This window comes from Wyeomyia smithii, chromosome 2 (assembly GCF_029784165.1).
Source record: "Wyeomyia smithii strain HCP4-BCI-WySm-NY-G18 chromosome 2, ASM2978416v1, whole genome shotgun sequence".
In the NCBI taxonomy this organism is placed as follows: Eukaryota; Metazoa; Arthropoda; class Insecta; order Diptera; family Culicidae; genus Wyeomyia; species Wyeomyia smithii.
Window position 1 is genome coordinate 120,958,576 of NC_073695.1, and position 17,660 is coordinate 120,976,235.

General features: G+C 37.2%; 2 protein-coding genes and 1 long non-coding RNA gene across 10 annotated transcripts in view; 1 reads left to right on the top strand and 2 right to left on the bottom strand.

Moving 5' to 3' along the window:
- Nucleotides 1–11,907, bottom strand: part of LOC129721186 (uncharacterized) — a 74,199-nt gene extending 62,292 nt beyond the window's left edge. For 2 of the 8 annotated variants that reach the window (XM_055673469.1, XM_055673462.1), the window contains exons 1-2: nt 11,452–11,902; nt 10,559–10,694 (exon numbers count right to left, since the gene is read on the bottom strand). Coding sequence is in view for 1 of the 8 variants with exons in the window: in XM_055673461.1 (XP_055529436.1) it covers nt 11,452–11,458 (7 nt within the window). In the remaining 7 variants the exon portion in view is untranslated. The other 6 variants (XM_055673467.1, XM_055673464.1, XM_055673463.1 and 3 more) reach the window with 6 other exon arrangements.
- Nucleotides 11,908–12,570: 663 nt separating this feature from the next.
- Nucleotides 12,571–14,951, bottom strand: LOC129721182 (phenoloxidase 8-like). Its single transcript, XM_055673456.1, has 4 exons — nt 14,365–14,951; nt 13,847–14,302; nt 13,162–13,789; nt 12,571–13,107 (listed from the first exon to the last, which is right to left on the bottom strand). Exons 1-4 carry the CDS (start codon nt 14,887–14,889, stop codon nt 12,662–12,664), a joined length of 2,055 nt encoding a protein of 684 aa, XP_055529431.1. The 5' UTR covers nt 14,890–14,951; the 3' UTR covers nt 12,571–12,661.
- Nucleotides 14,952–16,301: 1,350 nt separating this feature from the next.
- LOC129722837 (uncharacterized) overlaps nt 16,302–17,660 on the top strand; it is an 8,256-nt gene continuing 6,897 nt past the window's right edge. The window contains exon 1 of the long non-coding RNA XR_008727661.1: nt 16,302–16,990. This is a non-coding gene — a long non-coding RNA (uncharacterized LOC129722837). The remainder of the gene's footprint in view (nt 16,991–17,660) is intronic.

A 17,660-nucleotide genomic window follows, 5' to 3' on the forward strand; every position in this document is an offset into this window, starting at 1 on the left:
CGCTTTTTAAGAACAGACGAATGTCGTTAGTCGAACTGTTAAGCAGAAAGCCATACCTCCGGGTGACCGAATATCTAGAGACTTCGCGTCGATACCTTTCATGGGGTCGCATTTTCTACAGATTGGTTATAACCGTTATAATTTTCGGTATAAAGAGGGTCCTTCACGAAGAAACGATAGAAGTGGCGAGACGTTAACGTGGACTCAACTCCAGTAGTTTTCGTAAAATCGTGTAGTCAGCTGAGATAAATCAATGGGAGATACGTTTCGGTAGTTGCATAATGACTTCATAAACAGATGTCCGAATGTCACGTCGATACCTTCCATGAGTTCGTGTTTTCTACAGATAGATTATCAACGCGATGTAGTTTCGGTATAACCTCTTGGAGGAAACAATGGAAGTGTCGAGACGTTAACGTGGATAGAACTTTCGTAGCTCTCGTAACATTGTGTAGTCGGCTGAGATACACCAATCGGAGACTCTCTTCGGTAGTTGCATGATGATTTGTTGAGGGAATGTTCGAATATTTTAGTCTGTATTAATTTAATCGCAGTTCCGGTATTCTCGCGTGCCCTTTTTTTCGGTGGTATATCAAACAGAACGAGTTCGAATCGCGTAATAATTTTCGCGGAGGTTAATAAGAACTTGTAGGCGCGATATTTGCTATGAACCCGGTACCCGAATTCAGCGCATCGTTTACCAAAACGAAATCTGCTGCAAACCCTACCCTTTTCTCCAACATCCCAGTGATTTCTCGTGGAAGTGCAGAGGTGTTCTCGGCTTCCAATAAAGCGAGTATCACGTCAACATATTCCCATACACACTCCTTCTTTGACCTGCATTCGGATGCGGCCGGCGCTGGTATTGCCTTACATAAAGATAAGATCACCAGATTTTACACATTGAGGATGAATGTAAGTCCCAAGCATCACCCATTGGTTCTCTGTGTAATTACAGCTGATCTGACAATAACGGAGTAGCAACCGCGGGCGGTCAATCATGCTCATGCTTTAGTTTCAAAATATGAAAACCCGAAAATTAACAACATTAAACCTTTTGATTTTTCTTCTCGAACATTCTGGAGCAGAATTTTTTTTTTAATAGGGGGGATGTTTTGTAATGAATTAATTATTTACTAATATTTATTCGGAATTTTTATTGTGGGCTCTGCCACAAACTGTGACATATCAACACTATTACATATATTTTAAACTTTATTTCATTAAAAGATTGTAATTGCTTTCGCAGTTAAGTGAATATAATTGTAGGATAATTGTAAACCTACTTGTCAAGAAAAAAAAAAGGAATTTAAAATCAAACCTTAATCTAATCTTTCAACTATCTTACTAACTATAAAGTGAGCTAATCGTTGTAATTGAGGATATAGATTGCAACGATTTTTGTCGGAACTTATTGATTATTTGGTTTGACATATTTTCTAATGTTTCCACATTAGTAAGCCTGTGTAGTTCATTCGTGCTAAACCAGCGAGAATGCTGCAATATTATTTTCAGAAGTTTATTCTGAATCCTTTGAAGCATCTTCTTTCTGGTTGTACAACAACTTGTCCAGATGGGGACTGCATATAACTTTGCTGGTCTAAATATTTGTTTGTAAATTAACAGTTTATTCTTGAGACTAAGTCTAGAATTTCTGTTGATAAGAGGATACAAACATTTTATATATTTATTGCTCTCTGTTTGGATATTCCCAATGTTCTCCTTGAAGGTAAGATTTTTATCATAAATTAGCCCTAAATATTTAACTTGGTCAGACCAATTTAAGATTGCACCGTTCATCTTAACAACATGATTATTTGTGGGTTTGAGAAAAGAAACTCTTGGTTTATGGGGAAAAATGTGTTTTTGATGCATTATGAGAAATCTTCCATTTCTGCAAAAATGAAGAAAATATATCTAGACTTTTCTGCAGGTTACTGCATTTGACACGAAGGCTTTTTACTTTTACGGAAATGCTTGTATCGTCACAAAACAGAGATTTCTCACATCCTGATGGTAAATCAGGAAGATCAGAAGTAAAAATATTATATAAGACTGGGCCCAAGATACTTCCTTGAGGTACACCAGCTCTAGCAGGCAATCTGTCAGATTTACTATTCAAATAGTTAACCTGAAGAGTGCGGTCAGTCAAGTAACTTTGTATCATTTTTGTGATGCAAAGAGGAAAACGGAAATCGGACATTTTAGCTATCAAACCTTTATGCCAAACACTGTCGAATGCTTTTTCTATGTCTAGAAGAGCAGCCTGGAGCAGTAAATTACCCTGTTAATTGCCAAATCATCTCTTCAAAGTCAAGGGTTGTTCATACCGTCAATGATGATCAATCCTCTCTTCTCGGATTATTCCCGACTGAGCTTTGCCGGTAGCATGTGTTTGTTGCTGAAGAACCACAAATAACTTTCAAAAAAGCGTATATTCATAAAAACTAAAATTTTCAAAACTTGATATAGAGATATATTATAACCGCTGCAAGTAGACAGTTAGTTGCTAAGAGCTTTATAATTTGGAATTACTATTAAATTCATATTGCTTCATTGAAATTGAGCTAGTCTCAAAAATTCTTTGAAACCCAAGTTTTAAGTAGAAATTTGTCTTACATTTCTCCATCCAAAAGTTTTCATCAAAAATTTTAAGATGATGTCAAGTTTCAACAAAAAAAATTAACTTGGGGGCAAAATTCAATCCTTTTCGATATAATAATTTATAGTTTTTTATAAAGTCCAAAACAACTGTAAAATGATATACAAACCGTTTTTGTACGACTGCTATCGTTAAAACAGTGTTAAAGATGAGCGGACGGCTGTCGAGCCGTTCATATGAACCGACTCACGAAAACATACCACGATTTTCTGAGCGTGTATGATATGTACTCCGATTTTGATTTTTGTCAATTTAATCATTGTACTATTGTTGCATTATGCATTTCACACATTCATTGTGTGAAATTAGAAAACACATTGGTTGATTGGTAGCAAATTTTAGTTCTAATTGCAAATGGCTTATCATTGCGTTAAACTTGAAAAAAATAATTGTGGCTCTGTTTGTTTATAGTTTCAGCAAACTGAACTATCGTGTCAGATCAACATATTGGTGGCATTCAGTTTAAATTGTACCTAAGTATGTATCTCTTGGTTAGTAAGAGGTAAGGTTACATTCAGGGTACATACTTTCACCTTGAGAGATTTACCCTAGCTTTAAGAATAACATAATAAAATTAGCACACATACATCAAAGGAAACTGTAATATGTTCATACTATGTTCTTCTTTCACCCTGGTGGACACAAATCTCGTCAGTATGTTTCATGACGTAGAATTAATTTAGTCCCACTTGAAATGAGAACAATGTCAAAGCAGCATTCTCAGAGGATGAGTTTTGCGAACAGCAAACTCAAAGTAGCTACACTTCGTTAGTGTACTGATTTCACCACCAAGAGCTCACTTGTATGAATGAAGTACGCGTTACTATCCCTTGTACAAATTATACACACATACATTACACACCTACATGCAAACTTCAAAACAGCTAAATATACTCCAGAGTGACACAAATAGTCTTGCACTCAACAATAGGGATTATCTATTCTATATATTTCTCTGGCTTTATTCTAGCCTAGTTCTAGTCTAGTCGTATAAGATCTTATTCAACAACTAACGGGTTACTTTTATAAGATATAATAATATGAATCGTATAATAATAGACAACCAATGAGTACGAAACACAGTAACAGAATGATGTCACTAATAACATTATCTGTATTGATTTATACTGGCGCCGCAGTTCTGTTATTTTTTGTTATTACTTTGTATGCTTAGAGTCGGATGTAATGCGGATTATTATAAAATGTTCGTTACTCCCCAATCATATGATTGAAAGGAAAATATAAAGAAAGGAAGTTGACTCCGAGCTACATTAATATGCAGACATATGCATTAACGTGTCCGCATTTTATATGGCCATTATTGAAACTATCGTTTCAAGAAAATTTGAAGTTAATCGGAGTTTGCTTAGTGGTGGGTCCACTTATATTTTAATAATCGATTTATAAGAAAATTGTTTTTTCCTCTTTTTTAACATATAGGGTATCGGTTCTATTATTGTCAGGTTTGTCCAATTATCGTCGGGGGGGTTAATGAAGTCATAGAGAACAACTCTTTTGCAGAAAGATGCTCTGCATTATGAAGAACAATCATGCCTGAAACTAACGTTCTAGAACATCATTTACCCCCGGACGATAATAGGTAAAACCTGACGAAAATAGAGCCGATACCCTATTTCTCTGTATATCAAGAAATATCTAAATACACTTGTATTTTTATAAAATCCTTGTATTTTTATACTAGGTTGGGGAAAAAGAAATGTCGTATTTTGTCAATAGATGGCAACACTTAAACATATCTTGTGTTTTACTTATCGCGTCGGGTCATACTCAGGCCTATGAAAAGACGCCATTTTTATATGATCGAAAAATAACAAGCAAAATATTGAAACCACGGTGGGTTCGGAATGGAAATGGAGCCACAAAAAAGTCACATACAACCCAGTGCAAAAGCATAGCAGCGTCTAAGGCCTGGTCATACTATACGGCTTTTTAGAGACGACAATCGGTGCTACAAGTGACGTTTTGATAATGTGGTGATCGTACGTTCCAGTCTCAAATTATAGCGCGCCAAAGATGGAGTCCACCAAGTAAGAAATTCGTCATGTTTCAAGTTTTTACTACCTGAGAGGTAAAAATGCAACGAAGGCGGCCAAAAAAATTTGTGAAGTGTATGGGCCGGATACTGTAACGATTCGCACAGCACAGCGTTGGTTTGATCGATTTTGTTCTGGTGTAGTGGCTGTTGAAGATACCCCGTACTGGTATGCCAATCGTCATAGAAACCGATGAAAACGTGGAAATCATCCAAGTAGACCGGCATGAGAGCATTCTCTCGATTGGCCAGGAACTGGGTATAGATCATAAAACTGTTTGGAACAATTTGCAGAAGATTGGATTCCAAAAAAAGCTGGATGTTAGGTGCCACACGAGTTGACGCAAAAAAACCTTGCCAATGCAACTAATTTTGAGCTTAAATACCACAAGTGATTCTTCATCTTCTCAATTACAGCGTTTAAAACGACGAGGAATTTTGGTTTATGCGCAAGAATTACGTAGAAAATTTATATCTTGATTAGGACATTGAAAAGCATTCGACATCCGTAATGAATGTAACGTTGGACTACACAAATTGAAATGTCTCGAATGCAATTTAACTATATATACTTTCAGGTAATGAACGTTTTTTTGCCATGAATCTTGCGTGTGATGAGTGAAAAACGGCTACTTTATAACCAAGTAATGTGAACGTCAACTCCAAGAACTTTTTATAATCGCCACGAACTCGATTGCATTTGAGCCGGTTTGGACAAAATTGTTTGATTTGAGCGTCATTTTCATCGAAATTTTTTGAACTATTAGAACATTGAGGCTGTGAATAAATTGATTGGCTGTGAATGAATTGATTTTGTTTGCAAAACGGTTGAAGATAAGTGTTGCTTCTGCCATATTGGTTTGCAAAACCTTTTTGTTAGTTTTCGACTGAGCAAGTCACTTGAAAGAAAACAGCACCTCTTGTTCGAAATATTTCAATACACTCGCGTATTATGAACTTCGGCGATATTTTTGCTGAAACACGAATCAACTTTGGATGCGCCAAGAACTTGGCTATTCCATTGTAAAAATTGCTACTCAATCAACATGAGATCTACCGACTATCTGTTGAAATTTTTACCGTCTCAATGAACCTAGATCACTAATGCTGAACTGTTTCACAGAAGAAATAATAATACTTACAATAATTAATCTATAGAAAATTTCAAAAGAATAACTTCACGAATATTGAACCATTAATATATTACGGTATTCAGCAAAGCGTTCCATTGCGCATTGCGTTACGCGGAGATGAAATGTATTGAAATTTGCCAAAATTCCACGTTACGTAATAAGTGAATGTCCATGCTTTAATAACTAAAAGGTTTCTCGACTCAAAATATGCAACTATTAAAAAAAAGGCAAAACTCAGCAAAAAGGGATAAGAAATAGCAATTATTCGAAAAAGTTCTTCAAATATAAGCGTTTTGTGGGTCCATTTAATTAACTCAACTAAAAATTTTTATTGTTTATTTTTAGAGTATAAAAGGAAACAACTTCCGTCCGACGTTCATCGAAATCACATGCTGTTGCAAAAATGGCCAATCTACTATGCATCCAGGGGCCGTTAATAACCCACGTAATAAAAATATAGAGTTTCATCAAATTAACAAAGAAGCCCAAATAGGGGAGCGAACCACGTGATTTTCTATGTCCGGTACTGATACGTATAATTACTGACACGTTTTGCAGCCTTTAAAAACCATACGATCCATCTAACATTTATCGTGGAGCTTTATTGTAATGCTTAATATCTGATTGGAAAAACATTCATCTTCACCAAAATAATACTCGACTCTTTAGAAAATTTTCCATTTTCAAAAATTTGTGACTTTTGAACTGATTAACCGATTTTGAAGCTTTTGGAATCAACTTGAAGGGTATTAGTTCACCCTTGAATAAAAAATATTAAATTGTATTTTGAATAATAACAGCCATGCGACAATTATAATAAAAAGATTTTTTTGCCGTTTTGAAGGGTTTGAAATATTAGACTCTAGAGAGACTCCACCGTTTGTTTTTTATTTTGGATTTCTCGAGAAACTTTACATAAAAAAATAAATATTTGAGGGCATTTTTAAAATTTTTTTAATCCTTAATGTCCACCATGCGTCTAGTTAAAAAAAAGCTACTGCAAAAATATCTAACGATACAGTCTCCTGGGTCTTGAACGATTCAAAACGGTAAAATACTCTTCATATCATAATACCACTCCAAGTTCAATATACTCGAATATAAATTATCGAGAGTTTATCTTCCTTGTTCCTTTCGTATATTGTATGAAAGTATTAGTGTAAGTTTTTACTCTATGTATGCAATCACAAATACGCATGATGTTGGTTTTCTGTTAGTTTTTTTTTGTTTTGATGCGCAATTTCTCCAGAGAGATAATAAGCTGCTGTGATCACTCTCACACAAAAGAACAATACGCTCAATAACTACATAACAGAGCACACTGCAGTGCTTCAACTGTTTGTCTTTTAGGTAAATATCAAATGATGCGGAGAAAGGAAAGTGTATTGCGTTGTTTGCTTTGCATTTCGAAACTGAAAAAAAAAATAATCCAGCCGCCCATCACGCATGTTTTCTTTTCGAATGCTATCGAATTTATCCCAGCAGTGCACACCGCGGTGTACTATTCTATATTCTCTCTAAAGTGATTCACCATTTTTGTTTCGCTCAGCTGTGATGTAAGCAGTAGTAAGTTTTTCTACGAGTAGCAGATACACAGCACAAAACAGAAAGAAAAGTGTAGTACTAAAAATTGCTGCATGCAGCTTTCATGCTGGACAAGAAGTAAACGGTGAATATTCACTCTGCTCTTCTCATATAATGAGGAAAATACCAAACATGCGTGTAGGGTTAAGATTTCGTTTATGAAACCATCGAAAGATACTAGAAGACATCCTTCTTGAATGACCGTAGAAGATCCGATCGGCCACGATCTTAACCCGTAAAGACCCGGGACGAAACTTGTTTTTTGAAAATGCTCGATCTGGAACGGCCGATTTGGGAAAACTTGGAACTTTATTCAGGGGGAATAGTTGCTCTAAGTTTTGATAAAGATGTCACCCCTCTGAATCCCTCCCCGTTTTAGTGATACGCAAATATGTCTGTGTTTTTTTCTAATTTTTCAAACAGATTGAGCAAACACTGGGAATTTTCATACGTATCAATTGCTCCATGTATCAAATCATGTCAGGTAGATGAAATATGGTATGTCAGAGTGAATTTTGGAGTTTCAAAATTATTTCAGTACAAAATCACAAAACTACGTATTTTCATAAAAAATCAAATAAGAAAATCGTTCTTCAAATTTTAAGCTATACATTTCTGAAGTCGCCTAAATCCATACGCGATGAAATATTTATTTCAGCATGCAAATATTTTGAGAAAAACGAGTTTAAATTCACTAAAGTACGTATTTTCACGGACACCTGATTTTCACAGTTTCCCACTGTAGGTTTCAACTTGGCTCTTAAATTTTCAAGCTCTATATTTCTAGAGTAACGTCTTCTGAATCCAAAGATGCTGAAAGATTTATTCTAGCATGCACAAATTTAAAGAAAAACGAGCTTGAATTCACTAAAGTACGAGTTCTTATGAAAACTTGATTTTCTCCAAATCTCTGCATGCTAGAAAAAATCTTCCACCATTTTTGAATTCAGAAGACGTTACTCTAAAAATATAGAGCCTTCAAATTGAAATGCTTAGTTGAAACCTACCGTGGGAGACTGAGAAAATCAGGTTTCCATGCAAATACGTACTCTGGTGAATTTAAACTGGTTTTTCTCAAAATGTTTGCATGCTAAAATAATATTTCATCGCGTATATGTATGGACCTTACCGCAAAAATGAAGAGCTTAAAATTTGAAGAACGGTTTTGTTGTTTGAATTTTTATAAAATTACGTAGTTTTGTGATTTTGTACTAAAATAATTTGGAAACTCCAAAATTCACTCTTACATACCATCTTTCATCCACCTGACATGATTTGATACATGGAGCAATTGATACGTATGAAAATTCCCAGTGTTTGCTCAATCTGTTTGAAAAATTAGAAAAAAAAACACAGACATATTTGCGTCTCACAAAAACGGGGAGGGGTCCAGACGAGTGGCACCTTTACCAAAACTTAGAGCTACTATTCCCCTTGAATAAAATTCCAAGTTTTCCCAAATCGGCCGTTCCAGTGCTGAGAACGAGCATTTTCAATAAACAAGTTCCGTCCCGGGTCTTTACGGGTTAAGCAGACCGCAAATCGTTAAAGTTATGAAGGAGCGTATTGGACGAAAATAGCAACGTTTAATCGCAACTGTTTGAAAAATTAGAAAAAAAACACAGACATATTTGCGTCTCACAAAAACGGGGAGGGGTCCAGACGAGTGGCACCTTTACCAAAACTTAGAGCTACTATTCCCCTTGAATAAAATTCCAAGTTTTCCCAAATCGGCCGTTCCAGTGCTGAGAACGAGCATTTTCAATAAACAAGTTCCGTCCCGGGTCTTTACGGGTTAAGCAGACCGCAAGTCGTTAAAGTTATGAAGGAGCGTATTGGACGAAAATAGCAACGTTCAATTCGAAAACTTGCCGCCGATCTGAATACATCTTTTGGATCTGTCCACAATATTTCGGCAGTTGCAAAGCTTACAAGAAGCGTAAATTTCACGGCGTTTCCGAGTCCTCTCGATAGAGAGAAAATGATTCTTTGAACGTGCCGTTAAAAGAACCCATTTTTTCTAATGAGAAGCTTACTTACTTACTGGTTAGATTACTAACTAGAAACTATTTGTTCTGGAGCAGCCACACAATGCACAAAATGATCGATGATGGGCAGCAGGAGACAATACTTCGCAGTCCCAAAGGAGTGTTTCCAGGGTTCCAGAATGCAGCTTCAGTGATGGTTTGAGAGACAGCTTGCAGGCGAGGTAAGCTTGATGATGAGCGACAATGATGTTTGTTATAAAACGGAAGTTTTAAGAAAAATTGCTGCCCCGAGTCTTCGAAAACTCTTCGGAGATGATCACTATGGGTAAACGTAAGACGGCGCACCAGCGCATGCTGTGAACTTAGTTCAAGGCTAGTGCAGGAACAATTTGGTGGATTTTTTGAATGAAAATGAAGGCCGCCAAACTCCTCATATTTGAACGAAATCGCCTTTTTTGTTTGGTCTTAAAAGATGTCGAAGAAGATCTCATACTTGAAACAGCTTGAAACGATTATCCAAGAAATCTGGGCTGAAATACCCATGGAATCCATGTGTGCCACCTGCGACAGCACACATTCCAAAACATTTGCATTTGTAGATGTTCACTATGAACTTTCCCGAGAAATCTCAAACCGTCCAAAACGGCAAAAAATGGTTTGAATCATAATTTTTGCATAGTTATTATTGTCGCAAATACAGTTTGATATTTTTTTCTAAAAAGACCCATTAAATATTAAAAAATTCAAAATCAGTTTAAGGACTCAAAAGTGAAAATTGAGAATTTTGAAAAAGTTTTTTTGGGCCACCTTATGACAGAAAGTGTCATCCTAAAAGTGAAAAGTGAAAAATGGAAAAGAAGGTTCTACGAAGTACTATGTTTAAATTGCAACTAAAGAAGAATTGCCTAGTGAGATTCTTCACAAGGAGAATAACGCGAAATTGATAACGTCAAAATCATATGACAATTTACTTTCAAACTAATTATATGCAAATTAAAGTCCTATTTCATTAAATTTGCAACCAGTCCCCTAAATGCTCAAAAAATTTTTTATGAGTTATTTTCAGCGAGAATACAGTCACCAGGTTTTCGAAAAAAAGTTATTCAAATGATTCAAAGTTAGCGAGGCTTGTACTTACCCTTTTTGATTTCTTCCCACGTTTTGACGATTTTTATTGGCGAACTCCTTTGCAAAAGAAAACCAACGCCGTAACCGTAGCTTTCACAGCAAGCAATCAGACAATCACCTGATATTCACGGCAGCAGTATCCGTAACTGAAACAGCAAAAGGTGACAAAAAGCCAATGACTACCGAATGGTTCACGATCAATGAATTGAAAAACTCAATCCTATACTGAGAATTTAGCAGCAACTTCTTTTATAAATATATCGATAGCAATACCACTTTTTCATCAATGAACCCGAGCAAACAAAGCTATTACTAAAATTCTTATCGAATCCACTTTTCTGTTCATCTTCCAGATGCTTTTCAACATCACACTCAGGACAACTGAGCCATACACGAGATTCGCCTTCAAACTGATTTTCTCTATTTAACTCCCACTCCCGTCTTTTACTGCTATATGCTCCATTTATGTTTCATTGAATTCTATTTCCACAAAAGATGTTATTCGAATTGCATGACTTTTATATCATTCTACTGAATTGTGCCCAGAAACGATTCTGAAAACAAAAATCAAAAAGTAAAAATGCGACACCCCTCATATTCACAAATTTTGTTCCAGAATCGAAGCGCCACAATAATGAAAATAATTGAGTGATAATTCACTTCCTGCGTGTGATTACTGTGTTCACATAATGCTTATATTACATTAAGTTAACGTCATTTTAACATTAGATAAGAAGCATCTTATTGACAATAATCACCTGGTTGAGGATGAGAGCATGAGTTTTTTATTTTACGCAATATGTGAAAAATACCATTGATTCTAATGTCAAACTAAACCAAGTTACATTCACTTGTCTTATAGCTATACGCTGACTCCTTCTGTAGTAATAACACTTCACTTACAGAACATGCTCAACCAAAGTGATAAAAGCAGATTTATGATGTCTTCCTTCCATCATCACAAGAAAGTAACGGCACACACGCCACGTAGCACTCGTAAGGTTGAAAACCCATAACACCACCTACAAAATTTACACGCCCCGTCCGGACAGGGACAATACAAAGGGCGAAATTGCGGATATTATATATGTGACAAGAATACAACGCGATGCGTCAACCCAGAAGCTGCGAGACAACATACACCTACCGAGCTCAAATATGTTGAAAAACTGAGGGTAACACCGTCGACGAACTCGCTTTTTAATGCTCTCCGATCCAATGATTTTTATCTTCTACCACCCATTCCAACCGGGTGCACATCGCCCGCGAGATCAAAGTGTGAAGGCTCCAAAGATCCTAGCATCCTTGACACGCGATGGAGATGATTCTTTTGTAAGAGCATGTTTTCTCAGTTTTGCGTTGCACGCACACAGCTCTTTCTCTCACTAGTTGTTAACTCTCGCAAAAAAAAACACGCAACCGGGTATTCCCTTGCTGGTTTCGGTTATGAAACCATGTATCCTAACTTCTAACAATAAATGCGGAACCACAATGTACAGTTTTTAACAAAAACTCCTTTAAAAAGTATAAGCATAATGGGAAGTCAGCTTTGGTACAGTTTATTTAATTCGCGCTGTAAAATAATTGAAAAATATACGAAACAGACCAATTTAAATATTCAGTTTCAATCTCTACTACATTATGTTTGGCGTCTGATATTCCTCCACTTTATTTTATGAAACTTCATGAAAATTCCGCCGTCAGTGCAGAGGGTACTCTCTTTTCTCTTCGATTTTGTTTTGCCAAACCTCTGACTGAGTTGCAGTAGCCGCTAGCACTCAAGGCATGACGCTTTATAACCGCAACGAAGCTGATAACTTTCTAATAAACGAGTCCTACCATATGGCTACATGTCGCAGCGTTATCACATGATAACAACAGAGAAAAAGTAAAACCTAAGAGCACACTGATTCTAGTCGCAAGCTGTGATGTGAGAGAACTGGTACACTCAAAATGATGGAGACGAGTTATCTAAGCAACGCTTGTGGGGCGTATTCACCATCAAAGACTAATTGAAACACGTTCTGTGATTGAACTTCAGTTGTATATTTCTTATAAATAATAGAGCATGTTTTCGTTATTATTCCGTGTTATTCCTTGCAGTTAGTCTCGTTTAAGTCCTAGCAATGACAGTGTTAGTGAACCTAATCTGCACATTTGTCAGTAACATATTACTATTCGCTCTGACGAAATCCTGTAATGTGCTTACGTTGGTGGGAGCACGACGATCGAATGGATAACCCATGGCGCGACGGTCTGGATAAAGACGATCACGAAGTCCACAGAATGAGTGTGAATCGTTACAGTTAACATTTTCATCAAACTCCTGGTTTACTGTATCGTTGGTGTAATCAGAAATCATAGCAAACATATCAAACTGTTTTCCTTCTGGTGTTCCCTTTGGCAGTAGCAAATGATGTGGCCATCCACAGTTACAAAATCTGAATGCCTCCGTGCCTGGTTGATTGGAAAGTGCTACCTGTCGGAAAGTTCTCTCGTATGGGATGGTGACGCTTGACTGTTCAGAACGGCGGACAATGTTATTGACTCCTGGGTTCACTGAAAATTATTGATTGTTTAGAATAACATTTTATAACGATTACTTAAACATACAATTAACCGTAAATTTATCTAATTCGATCATCAAAACTCGCTGTTCTTGATACGTCAATGGCGAATTGCGTTCGTCAACTTTGGGCCCAATAAAAATGCGACAAGTACCACGTCTTATTGCTCCACTGCTATTGTTAACAGATATACGGTAAGTGAACGGAGCATGCTGAAGATGGGTAAAAGAAGCAAATATGTTTCCTTGCGGCCCAAAGTCCAATCCTGTCGCTAAATCCACCTGTGAGCGTTGCCAGTAAGTCAAAAGAACATTTGCGGGTGCGTTTGCCCGATTCAACTGCGCGGTGAGTGATTGAATTTGAATACCTTCATAATTCAACTGGTTCGCCGGATAAGGTTGCAAAGTATTCTTAAAACGGTGGAACATATTATCTACTTCGCAATGCAAACGATAAAAACTTGGATCACGCATAGCCGTCTGGAATTCTCCAACAACACCATAACCTTCCAGGAATCGATTATCAGGATCATGACTATATGCAATCACATTGTGCATATCGCCATGATAACTACCATAATATTGTCTGTTTACTGACAAAGAGGATGGTTCCATAATATTGCCTAAAATGTCAACACCGGTAGTTTCAGTTAATGGGATCCGCTGTCCGTTTGGCTGAAACAATATAGAATAATCTAGTATACATTCCGCACAATCACTTCTTGTACTCACTCCCATTACGAAACCAGCTTCAATACCTTCGGCAATCCGACTTCCCCAGCGTTCTAAATCGTTGATACTAAAAATTACATTATCGGTCACACGATTAACATCCCTCAAGAGTTGATTTTGTGGCCGTGGTGGAAATGCACGGTTGTTTGAGCTCCTAATAATTTTTGGGAAGTAACCTTCAGGTAGTGGAACTCTCAAATTGTTTAACGGCTGAACACGACCAAGTCGAGCGCAAAATCTTTCGACATTGTATCGAGCGATTAATTGTTGGTGCATGTAGTAAAACAGCTCGCCTCTTCTATCTTTTCGGACTACTGAATCTGGCCCATCACCAGGGTACACTAAATGCCAATGCCAATGATGCAAATTCACGCCAATATCTTCGCGGAAATATGCTAACCTTTGTTCATCCTCACGTTCCGATGCAGTGTAATTCATAGGAATATCAATCGTCATCTACCATAAATATTAAAACTAAATAAAACATACTATTGAAATTCATTATTTTCCATACTTACCCGATTTTCTTGTGTCACAACAGCTCCTTCTTCTCGTAACTTCGGAAAAACTGAAGGATCGACGAATGAGTCCGGGAATAGTTCCAACAGAGAAGGAATATTTAAATCCTTCGTATCTTGTCTGTGCTGCACCGCAACTGATAAAGCGTATTGAAACAACATCGGATTCAAGCGGTCTCTTGCGTACGCGCCTACACTCATCAAAGAATCTACATCGGGTTGGTTCAGAAATAAGCCTATCAGTTCTCCGGCAATTTCACGATGTTTCCGGTTGAATAAAGAGAATCCACCACGGCGATCAATCACTTCAGCGAAAGCTATGTTTGGTGTCCCTACATTACGGACTGGAATTCTAGTATCGGCGTCACTGCCAAAGCGACTTTGGAGGCTCTCCCCAATCGGACGGTACCGTTCAGTAAGATAATTCTCCGGCAGATCGATAACCGTTTTTCCATTGTCCTTTGGGTAGAACGTAGGCTCCAAAGGGCGCTGCAGCAGTGTGAGTAACTTTTGATTGTTGGACATTCTGGGCCGTTATCGGATGTCTGATGCCCTCGAGAACACGTTATGGAATATTGTCCCAATTTCACTATCAAGACTTTTATAGTAGATCTATGCTGCTTTTGGTAATTGTGTACAGGCGTAAAACAAATTTGACACTTTTTTGTGGTTTCCCAACCATGTGGTTAGATAGCGTCTGCAGTACATTTGCATCAGTTATTTGTTTCTAAATCGCATTTTCATGATAAGAATAAAAAAACAGGTCATACTAGTTTAGACAGCTTTTCGGTTGGGTGGTATTGACATAGTCAGTTAACCACGATTGCCAAATAATCACTTCCATCTCTTCCGCATAACTGTAGCAAAACAAACGTACATTCCCGCACCTGATTGACTAGGATCACTAAGGATCCTAAGAGACAAGAAAACGCATGTGAAGTTGAATATCAATAGACAAGTATTTGACTATAATTAAGTCCAAGGTATTGCTTTTCCAAATTTGAAACAAACTACTTTTGAACAGCTGTTTGACATTAGAAAACATGTCGAAGCCGAAACCTGAAAAAAACTAGTAACGAGTTCGAATCTTAGTAGATTTTCCATCATTACACCCCATTCGATTTCTATTGCTGAATGCTGTAAAAGTGCTTGTTGGATATGCAATTGGTATCTAAGACATTCAGGAATGATTGATTAAAGTACAATCTTTATCACAAACATTCATTCGTTACCCAGGCAGCCTCTGAGTTCCATAATTTCAGCATGTTTACAAAAACGCAAGGGCACGAGTTTTTTCGTTGAAAATTTTTTTTATAATATATAATTTTTTACATTTTTTGCTCAGCTCTTTCTCTCACTAGTTGTTAACTCTTGCAAAAAAAAAAAAAAAAACACGCAACCGGGTATTCCCTTGCTGGTTTCGTTTATGAAACCATGTATCCTACCCAGTCAGAATTCCCTCGGACTCGAATCGGACGATCGGACCCGTTTCTCTCAAAATTCATGCGGGTTGAACGAAATTCGCTCGAGATACACGATCTCTCGTATTGGTGTGTGCGCTGGACGCTCTATTTCTGTTTTTTCGTCTTTCTCTTTTGGCGCCGGTCATATTCTTTCGGTTTTTTTTCTGTCTTTCTCGCTTTGGCGCAGACCTTATTCTCACCGATAGCAAACGTCGCGCAAACAGATGCACGATTTTTTTATTTTCAATCGAGTTGTGATTGAAGTTTAATTATTTCGTGTCGCATTATAAATTCGCGTGTTTAAAGTAAGAAAATACTGTCGCGGCGGGTTAAGGGCTATTCCCACTGCTTCCGATCCGGGACCGGGCCGTGGCTGATCCGTGTGTCATCCGGGCTCGTTTGAGATTGATTGCATGCGTTCTTACGAACGCATTCACACCGACGCGACGTGCCCAGACCGGAGCAGCACTGAGTTGCCGTCGTGCTGCCGCCGTGCGAGAAAAAAACTATCGTTGCCGACGATACTTTGTGTTGCCGGGAGAGTGCACGGAAGGCATTCGGGTAGATGCGTGTATGTAGTAGTAACATATTTTCGGTTTTGCTTTGCATTTGCATTCATGCATATTGCCGTCACAGTCAAACGTTGAATTATAGTTCGGGAAAAGTGTTGTGTTAAAAAAGTGTTGTGTTTTCTCAGCCAGCCCGGCCCGGAACGGAAGCAGTGGGAATAGCCCTTTAAAAAGTGTCGAAAGTGTTTATCCGGCTGCTGGCCAGTAGTGCGCGGTTTTTTGGTGCTAAGTTTGTTGAATTCCAGCAGAGTGATAATTTGTTATTTTCCTGTGAATTTAATCGTGAAACTCATGAAGGTGAAGTGCGGGTAAACCGAGATAGTATGGAGAATCCAGCCAATTTGAAACGGAAGAATAGAAAAGTATGCTGGTTGGTGGGTGTGTTGTTCTGGTGTGGTGATTTATAAGAAGACGAATAGTGTTGTGGCTCGCTGGGACTTAGATGAAAAAAATCGTCCTGCTGGTTAAGCGAATTCGTTTCGTAACCAACTGGAAGGACAGGAATGTCACCAGCTAGCGGCGGAGGAGTAATCTCCATCCAGAATGGATTTTTTCGATTTATGCATCAATAATTAGTGCAATTGCACTCGCCAGGTAATGATGAGTGGACTGTTGAACAATTTTGTTTTGAAACATTGATTAAAAATCAATTGTAATTCGTTTTCATTCAATATTTAGCTGCGAAAAAAACATTGCATAATATAAAAAAAAAAAAAAAACAAATTTATTTATGCATTGCATAATTTCACTATTTTGACCGAAATTCTGGAATCTAAATATTTTTACGTGGATTCCAGAATTTACTTGGCATTTTCAATCAAATTTTGAGATTTACGTGTTTTTTTTTGCGTGCTACGTTTCCCTTCCCGTAAAGCGACTTTCGGGTACTAAATTTTTTCAATTGTGGTATTCTCGGAATAACATTTTTACAATCGATGTGAAATGAAATAAAATGAAAATAAAGTTTTTATCGGTTTAGGGCAGAGAAAAACCCAAATAAATCCACCTAGTGGTTAGACCCAGCCTTTCTCTTTCGAACTTACTATTTTTTAAAATGTTGATAAAATAAAAAAATATTTTAAGAGAAATAAACAAATAGCAATAAAATAGGAAAAAAATTGATTCAAGCCTGTTGTTGGTAACTCAGAAATGCCCGAAAACCCATCAGTATTTTCAAACCTTGCTTATGCCCATCTAGAGAAAAATTAAACAAGCAAAATAAAATCTATATCTATATGTATATATATATATATATATATATATA

What these genes read in the sequence shown, in the direction of transcription:
- LOC129721182 (XM_055673456.1), bottom strand. Translation starts at nt 14,889, where the DNA reads ATGTCCAACAATCAAAAGTTACTCACACTGCTGCAGCGCCCTTTGGAG. An exon ending in TTGTGACACAAGAAAATCGG is followed by an intron (nt 14,303 to 14,364) that starts GTAAGTATGGAA and finishes TATTTATGGTAG; the next exon opens with ATGACGATTGATATTCCTAT. An exon ending in AGATAAATTTACGGTTAATT is followed by an intron (nt 13,108 to 13,161) that starts GTATGTTTAAGT and finishes AATAATTTTCAG; the next exon opens with TGAACCCAGGAGTCAATAAC.